Genomic DNA, 27,675 nt, shown 5'->3' on the forward strand with positions numbered 1-27,675 from the left:
CCTTCTGTCTCTTTAAATCTGGGATTGTGTGCCTCTAGTATATTTTTTGTTTGGTCAACAGAGTCTTTAATCTCTGATTTCTGTTATTTTTCTATTTATTCTTTCAAATTCCTCTTTGTGCTCTTCTACTGTCTTCTTTATCTCCTTTATGTCATTTGCTATCTCACTTATTTTATTAAGTAGAGTTGTATGAACTTCTTTGATTAATTGTTCCAACGTGTTTGTCCTCTGGTATTTTAATCTGGTCATTAGGCTGGGCTTTATCTGTCTGCATTGTGATATGCTTAGTGATCTTCTTCTGTCTTTATGGCATGTAAATATCTTCATTATTGATTTACTTTGGGAGTTGATTTCTTTTAGTAGTCTAAGGCCTTGTCTCTGTAGGATGGTTGTACAGCAGGGAGCTGGACACAGGGTGGAGCACTTAGTATGGTGATTTGTTTCAGGGCAGGTATGGGTGCAGGTTGGGGGTGTTATGCTGATGCTTGTGTATGTGGGCGCCCAGCAGCCAGGGAGAATGTAGCTGTGCAGGTGCACCCGTCTTGGGGGCATAACTAGGGTATGCACTGGTCTAAGGCTCGGGGCCCTTTGTGCGCATGTGTAGAGCTACAGCAACAGGTCAGCATTATGCTTTCGTGGATTGGCAGCATCTGCAACTTGGCTGCACAACTTGGCACTTTCTCAGAGCTGGGAAGTGAGGCTGAGGGTTCTGTGCATGTGCGGTTCTAGGAGTGCTGTAAAGTGCGGTCCCAGAGCTGAATGATGTGATTGGGGGCCCGTGCCCATGTGTGGGCCTGGGAGTGCTGTAAACAGATGTGCTGAGCTCAGGGAGGAGGGGTAAGGCTGTGCAACACTATGGGCGGGGGTGCAGGCATGGCCTAGGTAGGGAGGTTAGTGCACGCAACCTTTATGTACTGGCAATAGCCTGCAGGGAACAGGGAGGAGGAGGTAGTGCTCAAGAAGTGTGCATGGGAGGTAGGTTGGGTTGCACTTGGGGTGGGGGTCTGGGGCAGGTATGTGCATGGGGGCTGATGGGGTGGGGGTGCCTGGAATATGGGGAATGGGACCAGGTGACAGGGTTCAGATGTGTGGGTTGTGGGGTATCGCTGTTCACGGGGTGCGCTGGTGAGGGTAGCGCACCCAAGGAACACGGCCTGGCTTAATTTCTGCGACTCCACACTTCTGCGACAGGCTCCAACTTTCTGCCTTTCATTTCCCTGGCCTCTGCAACCAGGGCTATTCATGTGGTGCAGAAGGTTCTCCCCGGTCAGCCACACTCTCTGCCACCTCAGTCGCCCTCCTACCCCTTCTTTAACTTTTCCATGGAACAGGGATAAGCTTAAGCTAGTCTATTTGACCATCATCCTGCCTAGATATTTATTGGTGAATAAATTTTAAAAATCATATATACTTATTACACTGTTTACTTAAATTAGATGCTACTTAGGAATTCTTAAAAATTAAGTTAATTGTCTCCTTACTATCTGATTTATGATGTACACTACATATACATACATACACAATGTTTGTTCATAGTGGGCAAAATTAATTTTTCCCAAGAATTCCAAAGTCATAGGCTTAAAATTTAAAGAATTCATACTTAATAACGTAGGCGTTTCTCATTTAGAACTCTTAAGCTGGTTGTAGTTGGGTATATTTTTATCTTTTGTAGCACGGGAACTCTCTTTCCTTTTTTCTCTTTTTAGCCCTTTTACTGTACCCTCTACCTTTCCCCTTCTAGTCCCATTCTCTTTTTTGTTCTAGTACTAGGGGAGGAAAATAAAGAAGTCAAACAAAGAATATACTGCCATGCCACGAATTTTAATTTAACCTCATGTCGTCTTTTTGCACCTCAGTTGTTTCATAGCCTCCTCAGTACATGTCTGAGGCTGGGATTGAAGAAAAAGGATCAGGAAAAGGAAAATCCTTACTACTTTTGAAGTGTGATATCTGCCTGATTTCTCCCATATAGTGGTGGTGAGAAAATCAGGATAGATTGGAACCCAGGGGAAGAAGGAAGAAAATCATACCACTGCTTCTCAGTATCATCTCTAACTCCAAATGCCTATTTCTCCTTGGCCGTTTTCCTCACCATCTAATTTGACAACCCCACTGTCACGACCTCATGTACCTTTCCCAGCCTTCACCATCTGCCTTCATCTTGCCCTCAGTCATTTGAGTCATCATTAGATGGCTCAGAATGGAGAAAGTTTTTGCTCTTCTTGGTTCCTTTCCCACTTTAACTGTTAAGGTTCTTTCAAACTAGGGCAGATGTATATTTTGACCTCTCCTATTGAAATTCCAAATTTATTTCCTTTCCAAAATACTGTTTTAAAAGTGGTTGGAATGTGTAGCACCATCTTTCAGATAGCTTTTATGTTAAGTAGACTTTGGGAGTCTGTGAACCCAACCTCCACCCTGAATGAAGGTGGAGTAGCAATGCTGCATAGGTACAGAGGCAATATTTCTCATTATAAGTTTCCCAAGACCCCCGAATCATGAATGAAGTCACACAGCTGTTACTGACACTGTGAGTCTTGCTGGGTGAAAGCTTAATATTTTGCCATGACGTTGCTCTTTTATTCACAATCTAGGTCCTTAAAATATTTGCATGCTTTCCTGGTTTTCCAGCAAACTGCAGCAGCTCCTACATCCTTACCTAGGAAGAATCAAAATTTGCTCTCAAGGGCGGGCCACAGTGGCTCAGTGGCAGAGTTCTCACCTGCTGTGCCAGAGACTCGGGTTTGTTTCTGGTGCCTGCCCATGCTAAAAAAAAAAAAAAAAAAAAAATTTTTGCTCTCAAGTGTCCCTCATTGTGTTCTCCATTTTGCTAGATAGCATTTCAGAAAGTCTGTTACCCACAGTCACGTATGTTGACCTGGACCTTGTCTTTTTACACTTCACAAATGCAAAAATTACTAATTCGCATATTTGAAAGGACTCATAAGACCACAGAGCATTCTCACATATGCCTTTTATTTAAAGGCAGAGGGTACATTCCAGCAAAAAAAAGAAATATTTCCTACAAGTTTTGGGGTTTGAGAGATAACCAAGTGCAATCTCCTGAGGGTCCTTATCTTCACACAGACTGACTTGTCTTCAGATCAAAGCTCCAAGATCTACTATGTGTTAAATCTCAACTTCAGAAGCCCTCAAGGCAGGAATTCTAAACCCCGTGGTCAGATAGTCAAGTCAGACTAATTAAGTAAGCAGCACATCATAAATCTTACTGCCCTTGGCTAAGAATCAAAGTCTGATATCTAGATTTAGTAGAGATTAAAGCTTTTCCAGTCCAGCTATAAATTAATTCTGTCTTAAACAACCATGTATTTTGAAAGTTTTTCTGTAGCGGCACCTATACATCAATTTCTTGTTTAGATACTGGTCTATTACATTTCATTAAATAGATAAACAATTTTTTAAACTGGTGCCTAATTAATTATTTTTAGATGTTTCCAGTCTTTGGCTCTAACAAACAATGCTCTGCAAACATCCTTTTGTATGTGTCCAAATGCACATATATTTTAAGGATAAATTCCTATAATTTCTGGTTAAAGGGTATGTCAAATTGTTCTCCAAAAATTTTTATTTATAGTCATAAAAACAGTATGAGAGTACCTGTTTTCCTCATTATACTCACTAACATTGTTTAATTACCCATTTTGATCTTAATCTGATATTGTTTTAGTGTATACTTTCAGTATATATTTTTTATGAGCGAGATTGAACATCTTTACATATATTTATTGACTTTTTTTTTTAACTCTCTGAGAAAATCCTGTGTCCTTTTTGTGTTGCTCAGTAAGGAAATTACTTTATTGTGTCATGTATGTTACATATTTTTTCTGTCATCTGCCTTTTGACTTTGTTATGCAGAAATTTTAAATTTTTATGTAATCATTTTATCATTTCTTTTATAGCTTCTGGATTTTGAAATTCTCATATTTATTCTTAGCACTTTTACAGATTGTGTGTGTGTATGTGATTAAAGACTTAACAGGGAGAACAGGAAAAATTATATCCACTTTATCTTCCTTAGAAGCTGAAGTCTCCACAATTTTGGAATGCTCTCTCTTTCATTAAATAAATTTTTGTTTCATTTATTTTGAGGCTCTCTTTATTTTAAGATTGTTATGTCTTCATACTGTTGTTTTTCTTTAGTAATTGTTCCTCTTTATTTTTGGCAGTTCTCTTTGTTTTGAAGTCCCTTTCATCTTTGGTGCTTGCTCTTTGCATAATTTGTATTTTCCATCCAGTTACTTTCAACCTGTGTCTTAAGGTAGAAAATATGACTTTGTATTCAACATATAATTTAATGTTTTATCTTTTTGACAGTGTATTTCTTTGAAGTATCTGGTCCATTAATATTTAATGGTTGATTTAATTAAGACCTGTTGTTTTACTATTTGTTTTTTCTTTGTTCCCTCTTATTATATTTTTAAGTATTTAAGAGTTCTATTTGATAATTTTTCTGTTGGCTTTTTAGCAATGATATTTTTTACATTAATATTTTTTAGTTCTTAATCTGGAGTTTATGATCTAAAGCCTTAGCTTTTCATGGTCTGTTTATAGTCATTTTGTACCATTCAGGTAAAATATTTGAAGCTTGCAACTATATAGCATCCATCCTCCTATTCCTTATGCTATAGTTGCCATATGTGTTAGAGCCATATATTTACTAATTATTACAATGCAATACAGTGTTAGAAGTCTTGTTTTAAACTTACTTTCATAATTACTTTTAAAAATTAAGAAAAAATATTTACAATTTACAGTGCTATTCTTCTTCCTTAAGATCTATGTTTTTGTCTGATACTGTTTTCCTTTTGCCAGAAGAACTTCCTTTTATCTTTGTTGCAGTAAAGTTCCATTGGCAATAAATTCTGTTTTCTTTTATCTGAAATTGTCTTTATTTTGCTTTCATTCTTGTAGAATCTAGCTTCCAAATATAAATTTCTAAGTTGACAGCTTTTTCCTTTGTGCACTTCACGATACTGCATTCACTGTCTTCTGACTTCCAATATGCTGCTGATAAATCAGTGGAAATTCAAGTTGTTGTTCCAGTATATGAAATACATCCATTTCCTTTAGCTGGTTTCAAGAATGTTTCTTTAATTTTGGTTCTCAGCAGTGTGACTATGTTGCTCTTTGGTGTGCATTGCTTTTTAATTGTTCTGCCTAATTTCCACTGTTTGAGAAGTTGTTTAGTTACATTTTAAGAGTAACTCTGCTGGATATAGAATTCTAGATTACTGTTTTTTTCTTTCAACACTGTAAACATTTCATTCCATTCCTGTTATGCATTGAATTGTGTCCCACAAAAAAAATTTTCATATCTTAACCCTGGGTCTTATGAATGTGACCCTATTTGAACATATGATCTTTAAAGACGTGATTAATTAAGATGAAGCCAAACTGGATTAGGGTGGGTGTTTTAGTTTTTTGGGCTGCTCCAAGCAAATTCAATGAAATGGGTTAGCTTAAACCATGGGAATTTATTAGGTTACAAAAGTTTTGAGGCCATGAAAATGTCAAAGTCACGGTATTGTCAAGATGATACTTTCTCCCCAAAGACTGGCTGCCTGTGATTCTTGGCTTCTAAGCCCCATGGCAAGGCACATGACAGCATCTCCTGGTCTCTTCCTTCTGTTCTGGGTTCTGTTTTTCAGCTCTTGCTTCTTGTGGCTTGCTTTCTCTTTCTATTTGTATCCATTCCGCTTATAAAGTACTGTAGTAATAGGGTTAAGACCCATCATTAATGAGATGGGTCACATCTTAATTGAAGTAGACTCATCAAAGGTCCTACTTACAGTGGGTTCACCTAGGAATGGATTAACTGTAAGAATATGTTTTTCTGGAATACATAATAGTATCAAACCACCACATTTGGACTTAATCTAATATGTCTGGTCTCCTTATAAAAACAGGGAAATTTGGGCATGTGGAAAAACAGACACTCAACGGTAAAGCCATATGAAGATGGAGGCAGAAATTAGAGTGATGCATCTAGAAGCTAAGGAATACCAATGATTGTCAGCAAACACCAGAAGCCAGAGAGTCAAGGAAGGATTCTCCGACAGGTTTCAGAGGGAACATGGCCCTGCTGACACGTTGATTTCAGACTACTAGCCTCCAGAACAGTGAGACAATAAATATCTGTTGCATTAAGCCACCTTGTTTGTGATACTTTATTATGGCAGCCCTTGGAAACCAATACAAATCTCTTCTTGCATTGTTTCAGACAAGATGTCCAATGTAATTCTGATCCTTGTTCTTCTGTACTACGGTGTTCCTCACACACTCCTGGCTTCTTTGAAGATTTTCTCCTGTCTTTGGTTTTCTGCAGTTTGAATATATTATGCCTTGGTATAGATTTTTGGTACTTTCTAAACTTCCTGGATCTGTAGTTTGGTGCCTATCATTAACTTTGGAAAATTCTTGACCATTATACTTTAACTATTTCTTCTGCTCTGTTTTTCTCCTCTCCTTTTGATATTGCAATTAAGCAAATATTGTCTCATAGTTCTTGGGTATTCTCTTCTGTCTTTTTTTTTTTTTCACTTTTTAAAAAATTTCTGTTGACCTATCTTCAGGCTTACTGATTCTTTACTTGCCATGACCAATCTACTGATGAGCCCATCTAAAGTGTTCTTCATTTCTATTATGGTATTTCCATTTGATTTTTTATTTTAGAGTTTCCATCTCTTTGCTTACAAAGAGATGTTGTGTTTCTTCCATTACAGCCCTGTACATATTAAGCATTATTTTAAATTCCCTGTCTGATAATTCCAATATATGTTATATCTGATTCTGGTTCTGATGCTATTTTGTCTCTTCAGACATTTTTTTTTTCTTTGCCTTTTAGAATGCCTTTTTTGAAGCTAGATAGTGTATTGATTGATGAGGTAAATAAGCCTTTAGTATGAGGTTTTATGTTAATCTTGCAAAAAGCTGGGTGGTTTTATATTTGCTGTAGCCTGAAGTGCAGTAATATTCAAATTTCTTTACTGTCTTTGTTCTTTTCTTACCTGTTGACTTAGGGCTTCCCTAAGTGTTCCTCTTCTGAGTAAGTTTGTGTTTTTCAATTGTTATGAAGAATGTTCTAGGCATATTTCACAATGACTACCCTCTCTCTGCCAGAACCATTTGGAAAAGAATGAAACTGATCCTTACCTCCTATCATATGCTTAAATTAACTCAAAATGGATAAATGACCTAAATAAAAAAGCTAAAATTATAATAGTCCTAGTAGAAAATGGGGAAAAATCTTCATTTCCTTGGATTTGGCAATGGATTCTTAGATGTGACACCAAAAGCATAAGCAGGAAAAGAAAAAGTTGATAAATTGGATTTTATCAAAATTACAGGCTTTTATGTATGAATTTTTATGTAAAGAAATTTGAATATTAAAGTGAAAAGACAGGCTAGAGAATAGGAGAAGAAATTTGGGAATCATGTTTCTGATAAGGGTCTAGCATCCAGAATATAAAAAGAACTCTTAGAATTCAATACATAGCAATACAATAAAAAGAAAAGGACAAGAGCTTCTATAGACATTTCTACAAAGAAGATATGCAAATAGTAACAAGCACATGAAAAGATACTCAACATCATTAGGTATTAGGGAGAGGGAAATTAAAACCACGATGAGATATCACTTCATATCCACCAGCATAACTAATATAAAAAAGTCAGGTGATAAGTGTTGACAAAGATGTGGAGAAATTAGAACCCCTCGTAGACTGCTGATAGGAATATGAAATGGTACAGCCACTTAGGAAAATGGTCTGGCAGTTTTTCAAAGTTATATGTAGAGTTAACATTTTACCCAACTGTCCTAGTTTGCTAGCTGCCGGAATGCAAAATATCAGAAATGGAACTGCTTTTAAAAAGGGGAATTTAATAAGTTGCCTGTTTACAATTTAAGGCAACTTAAACTAAGGCCGAGAAAATATCCCAGTTAAAACAAGTCTATAGAAATGTCCAATCTGAGGCATCCAAGGAAAGAGACCTTGATTCTAGAAGGCTGATGAAATCAGTTCAGGGTTTCTCTCTCAAATGGAAAGGCACGTGGTAAATATGGTCACGGTTTCTCTCTCGGCTGGAAGGGTTCATGGTGAACATGGCCCGCGTTTATCTCATCTGGAAAAGCACATGGTGAACACGGTCAGGGTTTCTCTCTTGGCTGGAAAGGCACAACATCATCTGCTAGCTTCCTCTCCAGCTCCCCAGGAGGCTTTTTCCTTCTTCATCTCCAAAAGTCGCTGGCTGGTAGACTCTCTGCTTTATGGTTCTGCAGCATTCTGCTCTCAGAATCTCATGGCTTTCTCTCTTGTTGTTCTCTAACTTTTTCCAAAGTAATTCTTTTAAAGAATTCCGAAAAACCAATCAAGACCCACCTGGAATGGGTGGAGACACGTCTCCACCTAGTCAGGTTTAATACCCACACTCATTGAGTCACATCTCCATGGAGATAATCTAATTAAAGTTTCCAACATGCGGTACTGAATAGGGATTAGAAGAAACGGCTGCCTTTACAAAATGGAATTAGGATTAAAACATGGCTTTTCTAGGGTATATACATACTTTCAAACTGGCACACCAACAGTCCCGTTTTTAGCTATATACCCAGAGGAATTAACCTGTATATCCATGCAAAAACTTGTATTAAATTCATTATTCTTAGTAGTCAGAGGGTAGTAGCAACCCAAGTGCCTATCAGATGAATGGATAAACAAATTGTGGCATATTGTGGCTAAATATTATTCAGCCATGTATCTTGAAAACATTGTGCTGTGTTATGGAAGCAACTGAAAAAAGACCACATATTATTAATGCCTTATATGAAATAACCAATATAGGCAAATAGAGGTAGATAGTAGAATAATTGTTGTCTAGGGCTGGGGGGTGTGGGATAATTGAGGGATGATAGCAACAAAGCACGGCGTTTCTTTGGGAAATGTATTTTATACTGGATTTTGGTGATGGTTTGCATATCTGTGAATATATTATAAAACCATTGAATGGCACACTTTAAATGGGTGAAATGTAGGTGAACTATATCTCAATAAAGCTATTACTACAAATACAGATATGTATCAGTTCCTTTTCCTTTCTTTTTCTTTGCTTTCTCTTCTTTCTTTTCTCTCTGAACCATTCAGTTCAAAAACCATTAGGCATGGCCAAAAAGGCTGTTGAAACTCAAGCAGCATGAAATGTGCATGGGCAGGGTGAAGAAGTGTTCACAGGAGAGAGGGCTGTGTCTCACCAACGAATCAGAGCCTAGTCAGGGCTAGGTAAGGGAAAATTGATGAGCCCAGTACAGAAACTAAGGAAATATGCTAAGGTTGGTGGTAACATCAGAGAGATGCAGGAACCAGTTTGAAGGGGCTTTCCAAAACTAAAACTAGAACAATTTCAACATTGAAGTAATATTGGCAGATTGCAGTCTACTAAATAAAATAGGAATCCATGAAACCATGCTCATATAAATGAAAAAGTTGAGTTAGGTGAGGAACAGAATATTTACCCAGTTTCAAGATACCTCCTACAAAATATTTATAAATTACAAAGAAAAGGCATAGTTTTACAGTAGAAAAACCTGCCATATTCCACCTGAAGTGATCAAAGTTAACATCAAAGTCGTGTACCATCTGATAGGATGTAATAACCATGACTTCTCTTCAAGTTCACTGAATCTTTCTTGTCTGTGTTGTCTATTGATGAGCTCATTGAAAACATCCTCATCTTTGTTACTATGATTTTTGATTCTTGTATTTCCATTTCATTCTTACAGTTTCATCTCTTGGCTGAAATTATCCATCTGTTCTTGTACATTGTTCCCCTTTTGTACTAAAGTGTTTACCGTATTAATCATTGTTACTTTAAATCACCTGTCCAATATTTCCAACATCTATGTTATAGCCTGGTTCGATAATTACTTGTCTTTTAAAAGTGTTTTTACTTGCTTTTTTGTATGCTTTGTAATTTTTTATTAAAAGCCAGATGTCTAGAATAGGAACGTAGCTACTGAGATAATATTTTCAATGCTTTGAGATGAGCATGCCTACTTTCTGCTAGGCCATGAGTGTAGGGATTTGAGATAATCTATCAGGAATCTTTTTTTTTTATTATTAATTAAAAAAAATTAACAAAACATTTACAAATCATTCCATTCTACATGTACAATCAGTAATTCTTAATATCATCATATAGTTGCATATTCATCATTTCTTAGTACATTTGCATCGATTTAGAAAAAGAAATAAAAAGACAAAAGAATAAGAATTAAAACGATAATAGAGACAAAAAAAAACCTATACCTCACATGCAGCTTCATTCAATGTTTTAACTTAATTGCATTACAATTAGGTAGTATTGTGCTGTCCATTTCTGAGTTTTTATATCCAGTCCTGTTGCACAGTCTGTATCCCTTCAGCTCCAATTACCCCGTCTCTTTTTTTTTTTTTTTAATTAACGGAAAAAATGAAATTAACCCAACATTTAGAAATCATACCATTCTACATATGCAATCAGTAATTCTTAACATCATCACACAGATGCATGATCATCATTTCTTACTACATTTGTATCGGTTTAGAAGAACTAGCAACACAACCGAACAAGATATAGAATGTTAATATACAGAAAAAAATAAAAGTAATAATAGTAAAAACAAAACAAAACAAAAACCTATAGCTCGGATGCAGCTTCATTCAGTGTTTTAACATGATTACTTTATAATTAGGTATTATTGTGCTGTCCATTTTTGAGTTTTTGTATCTAGTCCTGTTGCACAGTCTGTATCCCTTCAGCTCCAATTGCCCATCATCTTACCCTGTTTCTGCCTCCTGCTGGACTCTGTGACCAATGACATATTCCAAATTTATTCTCGAATGTCCATTCACATCAGTGGGACCATACAGTATTTGTCCTTTAGTTTTTGGCTAGACTCACGCAGCATAATGTTCTCTAGGTCCATCCATGTTATTACATGCTTAAAGCTGCATAATATTCCATCGTATGTATATACCACAGTTTGTTTAGCCACTCTTCTGTGGATGGAGATTTTGGCTGTTTCCATCTCTTTGCAATTGTAAATAACGCTGCTATAAACATTGGTGTGCAAATGTCCGTTTGTGTCTTTGCCCTTAAGTCCTTTGAGTAGATTCCCAGCAATGGTATTGCTGGGTCGTATGGCAATTCTATATTCAGCTTTTTGAGGAACCGCCAAACTGCCTTCCACAGTGGTTGCACCCTTTGACATTCCCACCAACAGTGGATAAGTGTGCCTCTTTCTCCGCATCCTCTCCAGCACTTGTCATTTTTGTTTTGTTGATAATGGCCATTCTGGTGGGTGTGAGATGATATCTCATTGTGGTTTTGATTTGCATTTCTCTAATGGCCAGGGACATTGAGCATCTCTTCATGTGCCTCTTGGCCATCCGTATTTCCTCTTCTGGTAGGTGTCTGTTCAAGTCTTTTTCCCATTTTGTAATTGGGTTGGCTGTCTTTTTGTTGTTGAGTTGAACAATCTCTTTATATATTCTGGATACTAGACCTTTATCTGATATGTCATTTCCAAATATTATCTCCCATTGTGTAGGCTGTCTTTCTACTTTCTTGATGAAGTTCTTTGATGCACAAAAGTGTTTAATTTTGAGGAGCTCCCATTTATTTATTTCCTTCTTCAGTGTTCTTGCTTTAGGTTTAAGGTCCATAAAACCGCCTCCAGTTGTAAGATTCATAAGATATCTCCCAACATTTTCCTCTAACTGTTTTATGGTCTTAGACCTAATGTTTAGATCTTTGATCCATTTTGAGTTAAACTTTTGTATAGGGTGTGAGACATGGGTCTTCTTTCATTCTTTTGCATATGGATATCCAGTTCTCTAGGCACCGTTTATTGAAGAGACTGTTCTGTCCCAGGTGAGTTGGCTTGACTGCCTTATCAAAGATCAAATGTCCATAGATGAGAGGGTCTATATCTGAGCACTCTATTCGATTCCATTGGTCGATATATCTATCTTTATGCCAATACCATGCTGTTTTGACCACTGTGGCTTCATAATATGCCTTAAAGTCAGGCAGCGCAAGACCTCCAGCTTCGTTTTTTTTCCTCAAGATGTTTTTAGCAATTCGGGGCACCCTGCCCTTCCAGATAAATTTGCTTATTGGTTTTTCTATTTCTGAAAAATAAGTTGTTGGGATTTTGATTGGTATTGCATTGAATCTGTAAATCAATTTAGGTAGGATTGACATCTTAACTATATTTAGTCTTCCAATCCATGAACACGGTATGCCTTTCCATCTATTTAGGTCTTCTGTGATTTCTTTTAACAGTTTTTTGTAGTTTTCTTTGTATAGGTTTTTTGTCTCTTTAGTTAAATTTATTCCTAGGTATTTTATTCTTTTAGTTGCAATTGTAAATGGGATTCGTTACTTGATTTCCCCCTCAGCTTGTTCATTACTAGTGTATAGAAATGCTACAGATTTTTGAATGTTGATCTTGTAACCTGCTACTTTGCTGTACTCATTTATTAGCTCTAGTAGTTTTGTTGTGGATTTTTCCGGGTTTTCGACGTATAGTATCATATCGTCAGCAAACAGTGATAGTTTTACTTCTTCCTTTCCAATTTTGATGCCTGTATTTCTTTTTCCTGTCTAATTGCTCTGGCTAGAACCTCCAGCACAATGTTGAATAATAGTGGTGATAGTGGACATCCTTGTCTTGTTCCTGATCTTAGAGGGAAAGTTTTCAATTTTTCCCCATTGAGGATGATATTAGCTGTGTGTTTTTCATATATTTCCTCTATCATGTTAAGGAAGTTCCCTTGTATTCCTATCCTTTGAAGTATTTTCAACAGGAAAGGATGTTGAATCTTGTCAAATGCCTTCTCTGCATCAATTGAGATGATCATGTGATTTTTCTGCTTTGATTTGTTGATATGGTGTATTACATTAATTGATTTTCTTATGTTGAACCATCCTTGCATACCTGGGATGAATCCTACTTGGTCATGATGTATAATTCTTTTAATGTGTTGTTGGATACGATTTGCTAGAATTTTATTGAGGATTTTTGCATCTATATTCATTAGAGAGATTGGTCTGTAGTTTTCTTTTTTTGTAATATCTTTGCCTGGTTTTGGTATGAGGGTGATGTTGGCTTCATAGAATGAATTAGGTAGTTTTCCCTCCACTTCGATTTTTTTGAAGAGTTTGAGGAGTGTTGGTACTAATTCTTTCTGGAATGTTTGGTAGAATTCACATGTGATGCCATCTGGTCCTGGACTTTTCTTTTTAAGAAGCTTTTGAATGACTGATTCAATTTCTTTACTTGTGATTGGTTTGTTGAGGTCATCTATTTCTTCTTGAGTCAAAGTTGGTTGTTCATGTCTTTCCAGGAACCCGTCCATTTCATCTAAATTGTTGTATTTATTGGCGCAAAGTTGTTCATAGTATCCTGTTATTACCTCCTTTATTTCTGTGAAGTCAGTAGTTATGTCTCCTCTTCCATTTCTGATCTTATTTATTTGCATCCTCTCTCTTCTTCTTTTTGTCAATCTTGCTAAGGGCCCATCAATCTTATTGATTTTCTCATAGAACCAACTTCTGGTCTTATTGATTTTCTCTATTGTTTTCATGTTTTCAGTTTCATTTATTTCTGCTCTGATCTTTATTATTTCTTTCCTTTTGCTTGCTTTGGGATTAGTTTGCTGTTCTTTCTCCAGTTCTTCCAAGTGAACAGTTAATTCCTGCCTTTTTGCCTTTTCTTCTTTTCTGATATAGGCATTTAGGGCAATAAATTTCCCCCTTTGCTGCATCCCATAAGTTTTGATATGTTGTGTTTTCATTTTCATTCGCCTCGAGGTATTTACTAATTTCTCTTGCAATTTCTTCTTTGACCCACTCATTGTTTAAGAGTGTGTTATTGAGCCTCCACGTATTTGTGAATTTTCTGGCACTCCGCCTGTTATTGATTTCCAACTTCATTCCTTTATGATCTGAGAAAGTGTTGTGTATGATTTCAATCTTTTTAAATTTGTTAAGACTTGCTTTGTGACCCAGCATATGGTCTATCTTTGAGAATGATCCATGAGCACTTGAGAAAAAGGTGTATCCTGCTGTTGTGGGATGTAATGTCCTATAAATGTCTGTTAAGTCAAGCTCATTTATAGTAATATTCAGATTCTCTATTTCTTTATTGATCCTCTGTCTAGATGTTCTGTCCATTGATGAGAGTGGGGAATTGAAGTCTCCAACTATTATGGTATTGTGTCTATTTCCCTTTTCAGTGTTTGCAGTGTATTCCTCACGTATTTTGGGGCATTCTGGTTCGGTGCATAAATATTTATGATTGTTATGTCTTCTTGTTTAATTGTTCCTTTTATTAGTATATAGTGTCCTTCTTTGTCTCTTTTAACTGTTTTACATTTGAAGTCTAACTTGTTGGATATTAGTATAGCCACTCCTGCTATTTTCTGGTTGTTATTTGCATGAAATATTTTTTCCCAACCTTTCACTTTCAACCTATGTTTATCTTTGGGTCTAAGATGTGTTTCCTGTAGACAGCATATAGAAGGATCCTGTTTTTTAATCCATTCTGCCAGTCTATGTCTTTTGATTTGGTGAATTCAGTCCATTGACATTTAGTGTTATTACTGTTTGGATAATATTTTCCTCTACCATTTTGCCTTTTGTATTATATATAGCATATCTGACTTTCCTTCTTTCTACACTCTTCTCCATACCTCTCTCTTCTGTCTTTTTTTATCTGACTCTAGTGCTCCCTTTAGTATTTCTTGCAGAGCTGATCTCTTGGTCACAAATTCTCTCAGTGACTTTTTGTCTATAAATGTTTTAATTTCTCCCTCATTTTTGAAGGACAATTTTGCTGGATATAGGAGTCTTGGTTGGCAGTTTTTCTCTTTTAGTAATTTAAATATATCATCCCACTGTCTTCTAGCCTCCATGGTTTCTGCTGAGAAATCTACACATAGTCTTATTGGGTTTCCCTTGTATGTGATGGATTGTTTTTCTCTTGCTGCTTTCAAGATGCTCTCTTTCTCTTTGACCTCTGACATTCTAACTAATAAGTGTCTTGGGGAACACCTATTTGGGTCTAATCTCTTTGGGGTGCGCTGCACTTCTTGGATCTGTAATTTTAGGTCTTTCATAAGAGTTTGGAAATTTTCAGTGGTAATTTCTTCCATTAGTTTTTCTCCTCCTTTTCCCTTCTCTTCTCCTTCTGGGACACCCACAGCACGTATATTTGTGCGCTTCATATTGTCCTTGAGTTCCCTGATACCCTGTTCAAATTTTTCCATTCTTTTCCCGATAGTTTCTGTTTCTTTTTGGAATTCAGATGTTCCATCCTCCAAATCACTAATTCTATCTTCTGTCTCTTTGAATCTATCATTGTAGGTATCCATTGTTTTTTCCATCTTTTCTACTTTGTCCTTCACTTCCATAAGTTCTGTGATTTGTTTTTTCAGTTTTTCTATTTCTTCTTTATGTTCAGCCCATGTCTTCTTCATGTCCTCCCTCAATTTATCGATTTCATTTTTGAACAGGTTTTCCATTTCTGTTCGTATATTCAGCATTAGTTGTCTCAGCTCCTGTATCTCATTTGAACTATTGGTTTGTTCCTTTGACTGGGCCATATTTTCAATTTTTTGAGCGTGATCCGTTATCTTCTGCTGGCATCTGCGCATTTAGACAGATTTTCCTGGGTGTTGGATCCAAAAGTTTGGAAGATTTTTCTGTGAAATCTCTGGGTTCTGTTTTTTTTTTTATCCTGCCCAGTAGGTGGCGCTCGTGGCACACGTTTGTCTGCGGGTCCCACCAGTAAAAGGTGCTGTGGGTCCTTTAACTTTGGAAAACTCTCGCCGTCCAGGATTTTTGCTAGCCGAAGCGGCTTGGAAGAGTGCCAGCCGGCCCGGGGTCCGAACGCAGGGAGGGTCGCTGGCCGCCGCAGCCCGGGAAAGCGCCCGTCCAAATTTCCTAGTCGGCCTGGGGCGCCAAGCCTGGCGGGAGGGCGCCAGCCGCAGTGGCCTGCCTGGGAGTGTGCACCGTTCCCGGGGAGTCACGGGTTTGGAAGGGCCCCCCCCCCCCGTCACCTTTCTCCGCGGCCTGGGGATTTCCGATCCAATTCTCTCAGTTGGTCCGGGGGCCGCGCGTGGTGTGGGCACCATCCGCCGCGGTTTGAGGGGACCACCTGTCCAATTCTCCCAGCCGGCCCGGGAAGGGGGAAGGGAGTGACTCCAGCCGCTTGCCGCCCCACCCGGTGAAGCCCGCGCCCCTTGGCGATCTCATCAGAGCGGGTTCTCTCAGCCAGGCAGCCGTTCCAGGATGGGTTACGCTGTCTTTTTTATCTCTGTCATGGCTTTGGGAGCTGTTCTGTATTGTTTCTACTCCCCTAGTAGCTGTTCTGGAGGAGAAACTAAGATCCGCATGTCTTACTAAGCCGCCATCTTCTCCCTAATCAGGAATCTTGATAAGTGTACTTAAGGGATGCATAAGTGAATATCCTTGTTAGAAAAATTGCATGACATTATTAAGTGCTCAAGAAGCAGGATGTCTCATTTTACTCTTCCCCCTTTTGGTCGAGACAAAGTGTCAATGGCTGAGAGATTCCAAACAGATTCAAGAGGTTATCTTGGAGGTTATTCTTACACATTAAATAGATATCACCTTGTTGTTCAAGATGTAGTGGAGAGGATGGAGGGAATTGCCTGAAAATGTAGTGCTGTGTTCCAGTAGCCATGTTTCTTGATGATGATTGAGCAATGATATAGCTTTCACAATGAGACTCTGTGAATGTGAAAACCTTATGTCCGACGCTCCTTTTAGCTACTATATCAACAGAAGAGTAGAACATATGGAATAAAAATAAGTAATAGGGGGAACAAATGTTAAAATAAATTCAGTTTGCAATATTGGTAAATGAAAGCGAGGGGTAAGGGGTATGGTACGTATAGTTTTTTTTCTCTATTATCATTTTATTTCTTTTTCTGTTGTCTTTTTATTTCTTTTTCTAAATCGATGCAAATGTACTAAGAAATGATGAATATGCAACTATGTGATATTAAGAATTACTGATTGTATATGTAGAATGGAATGATATTTAAATGTTTGTTAATTTTTTTTAATTAATAAAAAAAAGTTAAAAAAAAAAAAAAAGAAGGAAAAATCTGAGAGGGTCTTATGTTAGCCCATGACAAACTCTGGACCTGTCCTGTAACTACTTGTTGAACAGTGCTTTAAAAACTATTGCTTTTTTATTTCTTTGCTTTGTATATGTGTTATACTATACAATAAAAAAGTTAAAAATAAAAAAAAAAGAAGAAGCAGGATGTATATAACACACTCAAGTATTCAGAAAATGGATTGATAGATAGATAGGATTGATTGATGGATAGATAGAATGATACAGCAAATGTGGCAAAAAGTTAAAATTGTTGGATCTGGGTATCTGGAGGGGGTGTGTGATGCAGTTTCCTATATGAGATTTGCAATATTGTAGCTATCCTATAAATTTGAAAGTATTTTAATATAAAAGTTTTCATTTAAAAAATCTCATTTGAGCCTATTTTCTCTGGAAATATATTTATATTTAGAAAAGCAGAGTCAATAGGCTGTCAGTATCTTGTGGGGGTTTTTTTTGTTCTTTTTAGTACCTTGTGTTTTAATTTTACCATTATCAAAATATTTTATTTAAATAATGTATATAATTAAAAAACATTTGCCAATTTTTATAAAGGATTGAAGTCATGAAATATAAGGAAATACTAAAGAACTGATCCAGATTGAAGGAACATGTACAAGTGTGATTCTAAACTCGATCTTTGTGCTATAGAGGATAAAATTGGTATAACTGGCAAAACTTAAATGGGATCTAAGAATTAGATACTAGTAATAGATCAGTATTAATTTTCCTGATCTTGAGGGTTGTGTTGGTTATATAAGAGATTTTATTTCTTTGTAGGAAATATATAATAAAGTATTTGGATGGGGAATAGGGTAGCATGTTGGCAGCTTTCTCTCAAGTGTTTCAGGAAAAAAAAGTTCTTTTTACTATTGTTGTAACTTTTCTGTAAGTATAAAGTTGCTTCAAAATAAAAAGTAAAAATTAAATCAGCTGGGAGTAAGTCTAACAAAAGATATACAAGACCTCTATGCAGAAATATAAAGCATTATTGAGAGAAATTAAAGAAGCCCTAAATAAATAGATACAGCATGTTCTTAGATTGGAAGGCTCAGTGTTTTAAAGATGTCACTTTTGTCCTAACTAATATGTAGATTCAGTATAATCCCAATGAAAATCCCAACTGGTATTTCTGTGGAAAATATCGAGGTGTTTCTAAAATATATATGGGAAATACCAAGAAACTCTTGGAGAACAGTGAAATTGAAGGACTTACACTATTAGCTATTTTCAGACTTATCATAAAGTTATAGTAATTAATATATTGCTCAAACAAAACACACAGACTAATGGAATAAGATACAGGCCCTCAAAACAGACCTATACATGTATGGACACTTGATTTATGAAAAACGTAGAACTGTAGAGTAATAAGTAGAAGATGGTCTTATCATTAAATAGTACCGGAATAATTGAATTTCCATGGTGGGGGGCCTGCACCCTGACCTCATACTATATCAAAAGTCAGTTTCAAGTGGTTTGTAGATATGAATTTGAAAGCAAATGCAGAAAACTTCTAGAAAATAATATAGGAGAATATCTTCATAATATCAGAATTGGGAAGGATTTAAACAGAACATAAAATGCAATAAACATGAAAAAATGGATAAATTTGACTACAATAAAAGTAAGAACTTCTGTACATCAAAAACGCAAGGTAAGCCATAGGTTGGGAGAATATATTAACACTTAAAGGTGTCATATCTAGTATATAAAATATTTATACCAATAATGAAAAGGCAAAAAACCTAGTAGAAAGATGGGCAAGAGACTTGAGCAGAAAGCAAGAGCACTGAAGAAAGAAAGAAATAAATGGGAGCTCCTCAAAATTAAACACTTTTGTGCATCAAAGAACTTCATCAAGAAAGTAAAAAGACAGCCTACACAATGGGAGACAATATTTGAAAACGACATACCAGGTAAAGGTCTAGTATCCAGAATTTATAAAGAGATTGTTCAACTCAACAACAAAAAGACAGCCAACCCAATTACAAAATGGGAAAAAGACTTGAGCAGACACTTCTCAGAAGAGGAAATACAAATGGCCAAAAGGCACATGAAGAAATGCTCAACGTCCGTGGCCATTAGAGAAATGCAAATCAAAACCACAATGAGATATCATCTCACACCCACCAGAATGGCCATCATCAACAAAACAGAAAATGACAAGTGCTGGAGAGGATGCGGAGAAAGAGGCACACTTATCCACTGTTGGTGGGAATGTCAAAGGGTGCAACCACTGTGGAAGGCAGTTTGGCGGTTCCTCAAAAAGCTGAATATAGAATTGCCATATGACCCAGCAATACCATTGCTAGGTATCTACTCAGAGGACTTAAGGGCAAAGACACAAATGGACACTTGCACACCAATATTTATAGCAGCATTATTTACAATTGCAAAGAGATGGAAACAGCCAAAATCTCCATCAACAGATGAGTGGCTAAACAAACTGGTATATACATATGATGGAATATTATGCAGCTTTAAGACAGAATAAACTTTTGAAGTATGTAATAACATGGATGGACCTTGAGAAGATTATGCTGAATGAGACTAGCCAAAAACTTAAGGACAAATACTGTATGGTCTCACTGATATGAATTGACATTAGTGAATAAACTTGGAATATGTCATTGGTAACAGAGACCATCAGGAGATAGAAATAGGGTAAGATATTGGGTAATTGGAGCTGAAGGGATACAGACTGTGCAACAGAACTGGATATAAAAACTCAGAAATGGACAGCACAATACTACCTAACTGTAATGTAAATATGTTAAAACACTGAATGAAGTTGCATGTGAGAATGATAGAGGGAGGAGGGCTGGGGACATAAATGAAATCAGAAAGAAAGATAGGTGTTAAAGATCGAGACAGTATAATCTAGGAATGCCTAGAGTGTATAATAATAGTGAAATGTACAATGTACAAATTTTAAAAATGTTTTTGCATGAAGAAGAACAAAGGAATGTCATTATTGCAGGGTGCTGAAAATAGATGATAATTAATACTTTAAAATGTCACCTTATGTGTGAGACTAAAGCAAAAAAATGTTTATTTGTTACAAAATTTATATTTTGACTAGAGCATTTCCTAATATAACTCATGTAGATAGTTTGATTGAATGTCATAAGTACTTGGAATCTCAGGTAGGACATGAGATTTTATTGGTTTGTCCGGAGTGATGCCCCGATGAATCCCAGAGTGATTTGATCAGTGACTGGAAAAGTACTTGCAAGCCCCCTTCAGGTAATGGTGAGAGTGGGGAGAAATTCAACTTCCCCAAGTCGAATTCTTGATATTCTCACAAGCAGTGTGGACAACCAAAGCTATAGGCTGAGCCCCCAGTCTTGGGGTTTGTTCATATGAAACTTAACCCCACAAAGGATAGGTCAAGTCTACTTAAAATTTAGGCCTAAGAGTCACCCCCAAGAGAGCCTCTTTTGTTGCTCAGATGTGGCCTCTCTCTCCAGCCAACATGACGAGCAGTCTCACCACCCTCCCCCTCTCTGTGCGGGACGTGACTCCCAGGGGTGTGGACCTTCCTGGCAACGTGGGACAGAAATCCTGGAATGAGCTGAGACTCAGCATCAAGGGACTGAGAAAAACCCTAGAATGAGCTGAGAATTAACATCAAGGAATTGAGAGAACCTTCTCGACCAAAGGGCGAAGAGTGAAGAGTGAAATGAGACTTAACTGTCAATGGCTGAGAGATTCCAAACAGAGTCGATAGGTTATCCTGGAGGTTATTCTTATGCATTAAGTAGATATCACCTTGTTGTTCAAGATGAAGTGGAGAGGCTGGAGGGAACTGCCTGAAAATGTAGAGCTGTAACCATGTTTCTTGATGATGATTGAACAATGATATAGCTTTCACAATGAGACTCTGAATGTGAAAACCTTGTGTCTGATGCTCCTTTTAGCTACTCTATCAACAGAAGAGTAGAACATATGGAATAAAAATAAATAATAGGGGGAACAAATGTTAAAATAAATTCAGTTTGAAATGCTAGTGGTAAATGAAAGCGAGGGGTAAGGGGTATGGTATGTATAATCTTTTTTTTCTCTATTATCGTTTTATTTCTGTTTCTGTTGTCTTTTTATTTCTTTTTCTAAATTGATGCAAATGTTCTAAGAAATGATGAATATGCAACTATGTGATGATATTAAGAATTACTGATTGTATATGTAGAATGGAATGCTATCTTAATGTTTTGTTTGTTAAATTTTTTTAATTAATAAAAAAAAGTTAAAAAAAAAAAAAGTCAATTGACCATAGACGGGGAGGAGTGGGTCTATTTCTGACCCTCAATTCCATTCCATTGGTCAATATGTCTATCTTCATGCCAATACCACGCTGTTTTGACTACTCTGACTTTGTAATAATGCTTTGAAGTCCAGAAGTGTTAATTCTCCAACTTTGTTGTTCTTTTTCAAGATGTTTTTGGCTATTTGGCACCCCTTTCCCTTCCAAATAAATTTGATAATTGGCTTTGCCACTTCTGCAAAAAAAAAAAAAAAAAAAGAGTCTTGAGCAGGCACTTTACAAAATAGATTATCCCAATGGCTGGTAAACATGAAACAACCTTATGAATCAGGGAAATGCAAATTAAAATCATATTGAGATCACTACATACCTACCAGAATAATTACGGTTTAGAAGACTAAATTTTAAGTTCTACTAAGCAATGGTGAAGTTGAGGAGTAACTGGAACCTTCATAACTTGCTGGTGGGTATGTAAAGCAGTATAACACACTTTGGAGACAGTTTTGTATTATCTACTAAAGTTGAAGATACACATACCCTGCAACCCAGAATTTTTGCTCCTAAGCATGCACCAAAAGAAATATAGGCATCTATGACCCAAGGAATATGTACAAAGCTATTTATAAAGTTCAAAAATAGGCGAGACAAAGCTTAAGTTTTATATCTATACTTATGTAAATTTAATTATATATTTTTTGTGTACATGTAATATATGAATGCTTAAATGGTAAAACTATAGGAAAATAAAGAGGTGATTGCATTATAGTAAGGATAATGGTTACTTAGGGAGGAGGCAAGGGCTGTCATTGGGCCAGCGAGGAGCATGAGCAGAGCGCATGAGATACTACCAATATCATTGTTTGACCTGAGTGATATTTTTTGTGTGGTGAATTACTCAGTTGTATTTCTTTTTTTGTACTTTTCATAAGTATAGTTCCTAATAAACATTTTCTTTGAACATATGGTTTATTTCTGGCAGTGTGAACCATGGATAGAAGTATGTTTTCGTAGACTGATAAAATGGCCACATGGCAGTGTGACGGTGGTTCAGTGGCAGAATTCTCGCCTACCATGCCAGAGACATGGGTTTGATTCCCAGTGCCTGCTCCATGCAAAAAAAAAGGATAAAATGGCCACAGATAATTGGCAAAAAGATAAATATATGAGTGGAACAGAATAGAACATCCAGAAATAAACCGTCACATTTATAATAAATTATTTTTAACAAAGGCGCCAAATCAGTCCAATAATTGGTGCTTTAACCACTTATTATCCATGTAGAAAAAATAAACTTTGGCTTCTACTTCTCAGTACACAAAAATCAATTCCAAACAAGCTGTATACCTAAACATAAAAGTTAACATTATAATGCTTCTAGAAGAAGCATAGGACAATATCTTCATAATATAGGATAGTAAAGATTCCTTAGAGAAGATCCAGAAAGAAAAGAATGAACTATTAACAAGTTGGACTACATTAAAATTTTTAACTTCTCATCAAAAAACATGATTAGTAAAATGAAAAGGCAAGCCACAGTCTATAGGAAAATATTCCTAACACATATCTGACAAGAGAATTGTATGCAGAATATATAAAGAATACTTAGAAAATCAATAATAAAAAGACAATGTGATTTTAAAAATGGGTAAATGGCTCAAGCAAACATTTCTCAGGGGAAGACATATTGGCCAATAAGCACATGAACAGAGTGCTCAATGTGAAAGTGTAAATTTAATGAGATACCATTTTATACCTGCCGTCAGAGCTAAAGTCAGAAAAGACAACCTCAAACATTAGAATGTAAAACAAGTGGAACTCTATAATATCTTGTTGGTATAAAATTGTACAACCACTTTGAAAAATGTTTGGCAGGTTTTATTTTGTGTTTATAAAGGAAAATATACATATATCCTGTGACCAGCTGTGCCAGTCCTAGGTATTTATCTTAGAGAAATTAAACCATATGTCCTCAAAAATACTTGAACTTGAATTTTCATTTTCTTATATATTCATAATAGCTCCAAACTGGAACACCCCAAATATTAGGAAAATGGATAACACCTGTGACATAGCCATACTATAGAATGTATCTCAGCAGTTAAAAGGAAAAAGACTAAAAACACGCAATATGGATGAATCTCAAAAACATTACTAAGTGAAGAAAAAAAAAAAACAGGCACAGAAGACTAGATAGTATATGGTTCCAATTATATGAAGTTCTAGAACAGAGTTGCTTTATGATGATAGAATAGTGATTGCTAGGGTTGAGCAAGGAGATTGGGGAAAAAAAGCAGGAAGAAACATTCCAGGATAATGCAAGTATTCTACATCTTTATAGGGATATTGGTGATTATATATATTTGTCAAAACCCACTGAACTGTACAATTAATATCTGTACATTACATTATATGTAATATGCAAATTTTACTCAATTTTAAAAGTGGCTACCATTTTCATCTATGTATCCTTACCCTTTGAAATGTGAGTTTGTGTCTAACTCCATCAAGAGGTGGATTCTCTGTCCCCAGTCCTTGCATCCGACATGGCATTTGACTTCCTTTTTTATCAATAACATTATTTCTTTTTGCTTAAGTTGTACTTTCAATTTTTCTATAGTAAACATGGTAAATTTTTTTAATTATTCATTAAATGTATTCCAAATTAAATATCTTGAATTTGGAACTTTTCTTACTCCTGGGATTTTCTATTGTTCTTTGATATCTATTTTATAAGATCACTGGCATAGGCTATGTATCAGTGATTGAAAAGTGAGATGAATTGAATGTAAACTTGAGGGTATATATCAGAAAGTACACAGTATCCGAGTGAAAAGAGAAATAGACTGCTCAAAATGTGGTCCTCAGTAAGCATAGCTTGATAAACTGCAAAATTGAACCTAATGTACAAGTTCTTCTTCAGTTTTAATAATAATTTTATGTTTCTTTAAAATAAGGACTATTTATTAATAAATACTGAGTTAAAGATTAGCATAAACAGAGATGAATGAAATCTCTAATTCTGTCTTTAACTGGTAAGTCTACCTACCATGCAACTTTAGATAATAAGCATACACATAGGCAAAAGCTGAAATTCCTGAAGTTCTCAGAACAGATGCTGTGTTAGTGCATTGTTAATTTTGGCTTGAGTTGATTAAGGTTTTCAGTTTATGAGAATCTCACTGTTTAATAACAATTTGCTATTTCTTAGCTTTATTATCAATTTAGTTATATATTGTTTGGGTAGCCCTATAATGTACCATGATGCATAACTATGCATCAATATTCTAGTTTATGCTTTTTCTTTGGCTAGCTAGGCTTGATCCCTATTCATCATGGTTCACATTTAGCTTCTGTTGACTAAACTGATACAGATATATAATCTCCAATATGTTTGCTTGTCCAGTAATACTTATTCCTTATCACCAAATTTTTATTCAGCTAAAATGTGGGAACAGGTAGTAAGCTATGACGTCACCTTTTGTCTCATTAAATAGGCCATAGTCTAAAAGATTTGCACAATGGTATAGATTAGCTTTCCAGAAATTTGGTCCTAAAAAAATGACTAGAAGAGGAAATGCCTCCTGTACCTGGTATAGCTAAAAGAGTGGGGTCTCAGGACAACTTCCCTTTCTTTGGGGAGATAAGAGAAACTTGAACATGTATGTAAGTTTAGGGGACAGCCATTATTAAGCAAGAGGCTGCATATGTAGGGAAAGGAACAATAAAAAGTGGAGCAAGATTCCTAGAGGTAGGACAGAAAGGCATCAAGGGCTTGGGGGGAAAAGAAACTAGTCTAAACTCTAAGAGTACAGAATTATCTTTAACAACTCTATATAATTTAGAACAAGGTGTGAATGAAATGTTCTGGGGTTCAACATATGATGATGATGATTACTCTGGTGAATCCTCTTTAAATCCAACACCACATAAAACACTACATTTCAGCTAGGTCTATCAATGAATAATTATCATTATATCCCCCCACCTTTTTTTTTTCAGATTGGACTCCTTATCCTGAGCCTGTGTATACTCCAACAAGCCTAGAGATGGCACCCCTTTATCCAAACCCCAAGGAAGGCACTGTGGTTTATCTAGCAGAAGATGGTGGGCACATAACGAATATGTTGCTGTAAAATATAATTTGGATCTGGCTTAATCTCTTAGTTATATGTATTTTGCTGTTATAGTGGAAATTGCAAATAATCAGGCAGTCCCTGTCCCCATAGATTACATACTGACAAAATTTTTATTTAATACTGATTTTATTCTTGAAGGTGTACTGCAGTCAATGCAGAATTGCCTTAAAATAAAACGCCATCCTGGCCATTGGACTGAAAAGTTATATTTAGAATGAGATGTACTTATATCAGTTTTCAAAGATAAATACAGTGGAATGTTCTGTAACTGTTGTTCCTACCCTCCATCTATAGATCACATTCATGCTTTCATATATTTTTTTTAATTTTATATCTGTTTGGTGCACTTCTTGGGGTTGCCATCTTTAAAAGAGAGGAAAATACCCTACATTGAAAATAACATCTAAGGTCATTATTCAGGAAGTTCTTAACACACTAGATCACAACTTGTACTGTGAGGGCACTGTTAATGCAAAATTTCATGTGTGCTTTTATTATAGATTGTGACAATAATCAAACATAGAAATTTCAGCCTACATCCTAAACTGTACTACCCCTAAAGCACCAACATGAGGAAGTATGAGACTCCTGCATAATTTTGCTATCAGTACTCTGTATCCAAGAGCATTTTCATATACTAGAGATAATTTCCAGAGAGTATCTGTAGAGTATTTCATTTAAAGAGTTGGCAAGACAAAAAAAAATTCAAAAGTGCTTCCTGTAAGAAATTTGAGAAATCATATACCCATGTGTGTGTATCTTTAAACAACGGGAGTGAGAGAAGCACCTCTGAAATGTGATTTGAAAAATTTACATGGCTAACCTGACTTAGAACTTCCACACCTAGCTTAAATGAGTTCTGATAAAAAATTAAAATGGATGAATTGAGGCGAATCAGTCAAGAGTGTTATCAGGAGTTAGACGGCATCTCAACTAGACTAATTTAAGAGTTTAGTGAAAACTTACAAAAGGTGGACAGAGTTAAGGGAGCTAAGAAGAGATGGTAAAGCAACATAGAACCATAACAGAGCAGAATCATTATGTCTTCTAGGCATAATGAGAACCTGTCACTGTAGGAAGGCAACTCCCAGACATCTGTGGCTTTTATTAAAGGAGCACAAATAATTGCCAACCTGTGGCATTGAAACGAGGGAGCCAGAGGAATAAATAACCCAATCTCCCTCTCCTTCCAACCTCCTGTGCTCTATCAGTGCCTCCCATTGGCCAGAGCCAGAGAGCAAGACCATAAAAGACTATAAGGATCAACCTCCTAAGGCACATTTTATAATGTGGAAAAGATTAGGGGATAAATTGAAGATGAAAGCACTGTCCAGCTCAGTCAGCGTCACTTAATTTTATTTTTAAGCCATACTTAGTATAGAATTGTGAGCCTGTCAGTGGATTTAAAGGAAGGCTATGAAAACAATGTTAAAGGATTAAAAATTCTGTAATACCTGATTTTCGACCAGTATATGAAAGATTATTTGTAAATAGTAATCACTTTCTGATTTTACAAATGACACAAACAGAAAAAGACAGATTTCAGTAGGTAAGATATAAATTAAATAAAAGTGAAAATTGAATGTTCATATAAAGTTGAAATCCTAGAATTGGATACTGAAGCATGTGACATTCTATGTAACAAGATTATTTTTCATTTTGGTTAAATTGAGTAAAATTTATATATAGTGAAATACACATATCATTAATGCACAATTTGATGAGTTTTGAACAATATTTGTACCTATGTAACCAACACCCCACCAAGATATGGAACACTTTCATCACTCCGGAAAGTTCCTACCTGTCCCCCAGGCAACTACTGTTCTAATTTCTATCACCATTGATCAGTTTTGCCAGCTCTTCAGCTTCATATAAATGCATCTATAAATTATGTATGCTTCTGTATCTGGCTTCTTTAACTCAGCGTAATTTTTTTTAATTCATGCATATTGTGTGTATCAATGACTGATTCTTTTATATTGCTGAATAGTAAAGTATTTTTTCATATGACTATATCAGAATTTTTTCATGTACATTGGATTGTTTACAGTTTGGGGTTA

At 36.1% G+C, this 27,675-nt stretch overlaps 1 protein-coding gene across 13 annotated transcripts in view; it reads left to right on the forward strand.

Moving 5' to 3' along the window:
• The window catches only part of AGBL3 (AGBL carboxypeptidase 3), a 235,941-nt gene that overhangs the window by 31,608 nt on the left and 176,658 nt on the right, over nt 1-27,675 (forward strand). For 10 of the 13 annotated variants that reach the window (XM_077138632.1, XM_077138557.1, XM_077138649.1 and 7 more), the window contains one exon: nt 25,476-25,580. In XM_077138632.1, the coding sequence (XP_076994747.1) occupies nt 25,476-25,580 (105 nt within the window). Of the gene's footprint in view, nt 1-23,723; nt 23,796-23,854; nt 23,959-25,475; nt 25,581-27,675 lie in introns of those variants that run through there. The other 3 variants (XM_077138732.1, XM_077138820.1, XM_077138709.1) reach the window with 3 other exon arrangements.

The sequence above is a fragment of the Tamandua tetradactyla genome, chromosome 1 (genome assembly GCF_023851605.1).
Source record: "Tamandua tetradactyla isolate mTamTet1 chromosome 1, mTamTet1.pri, whole genome shotgun sequence".
Taxonomy (NCBI): Eukaryota; Metazoa; Chordata; class Mammalia; order Pilosa; family Myrmecophagidae; genus Tamandua; species Tamandua tetradactyla.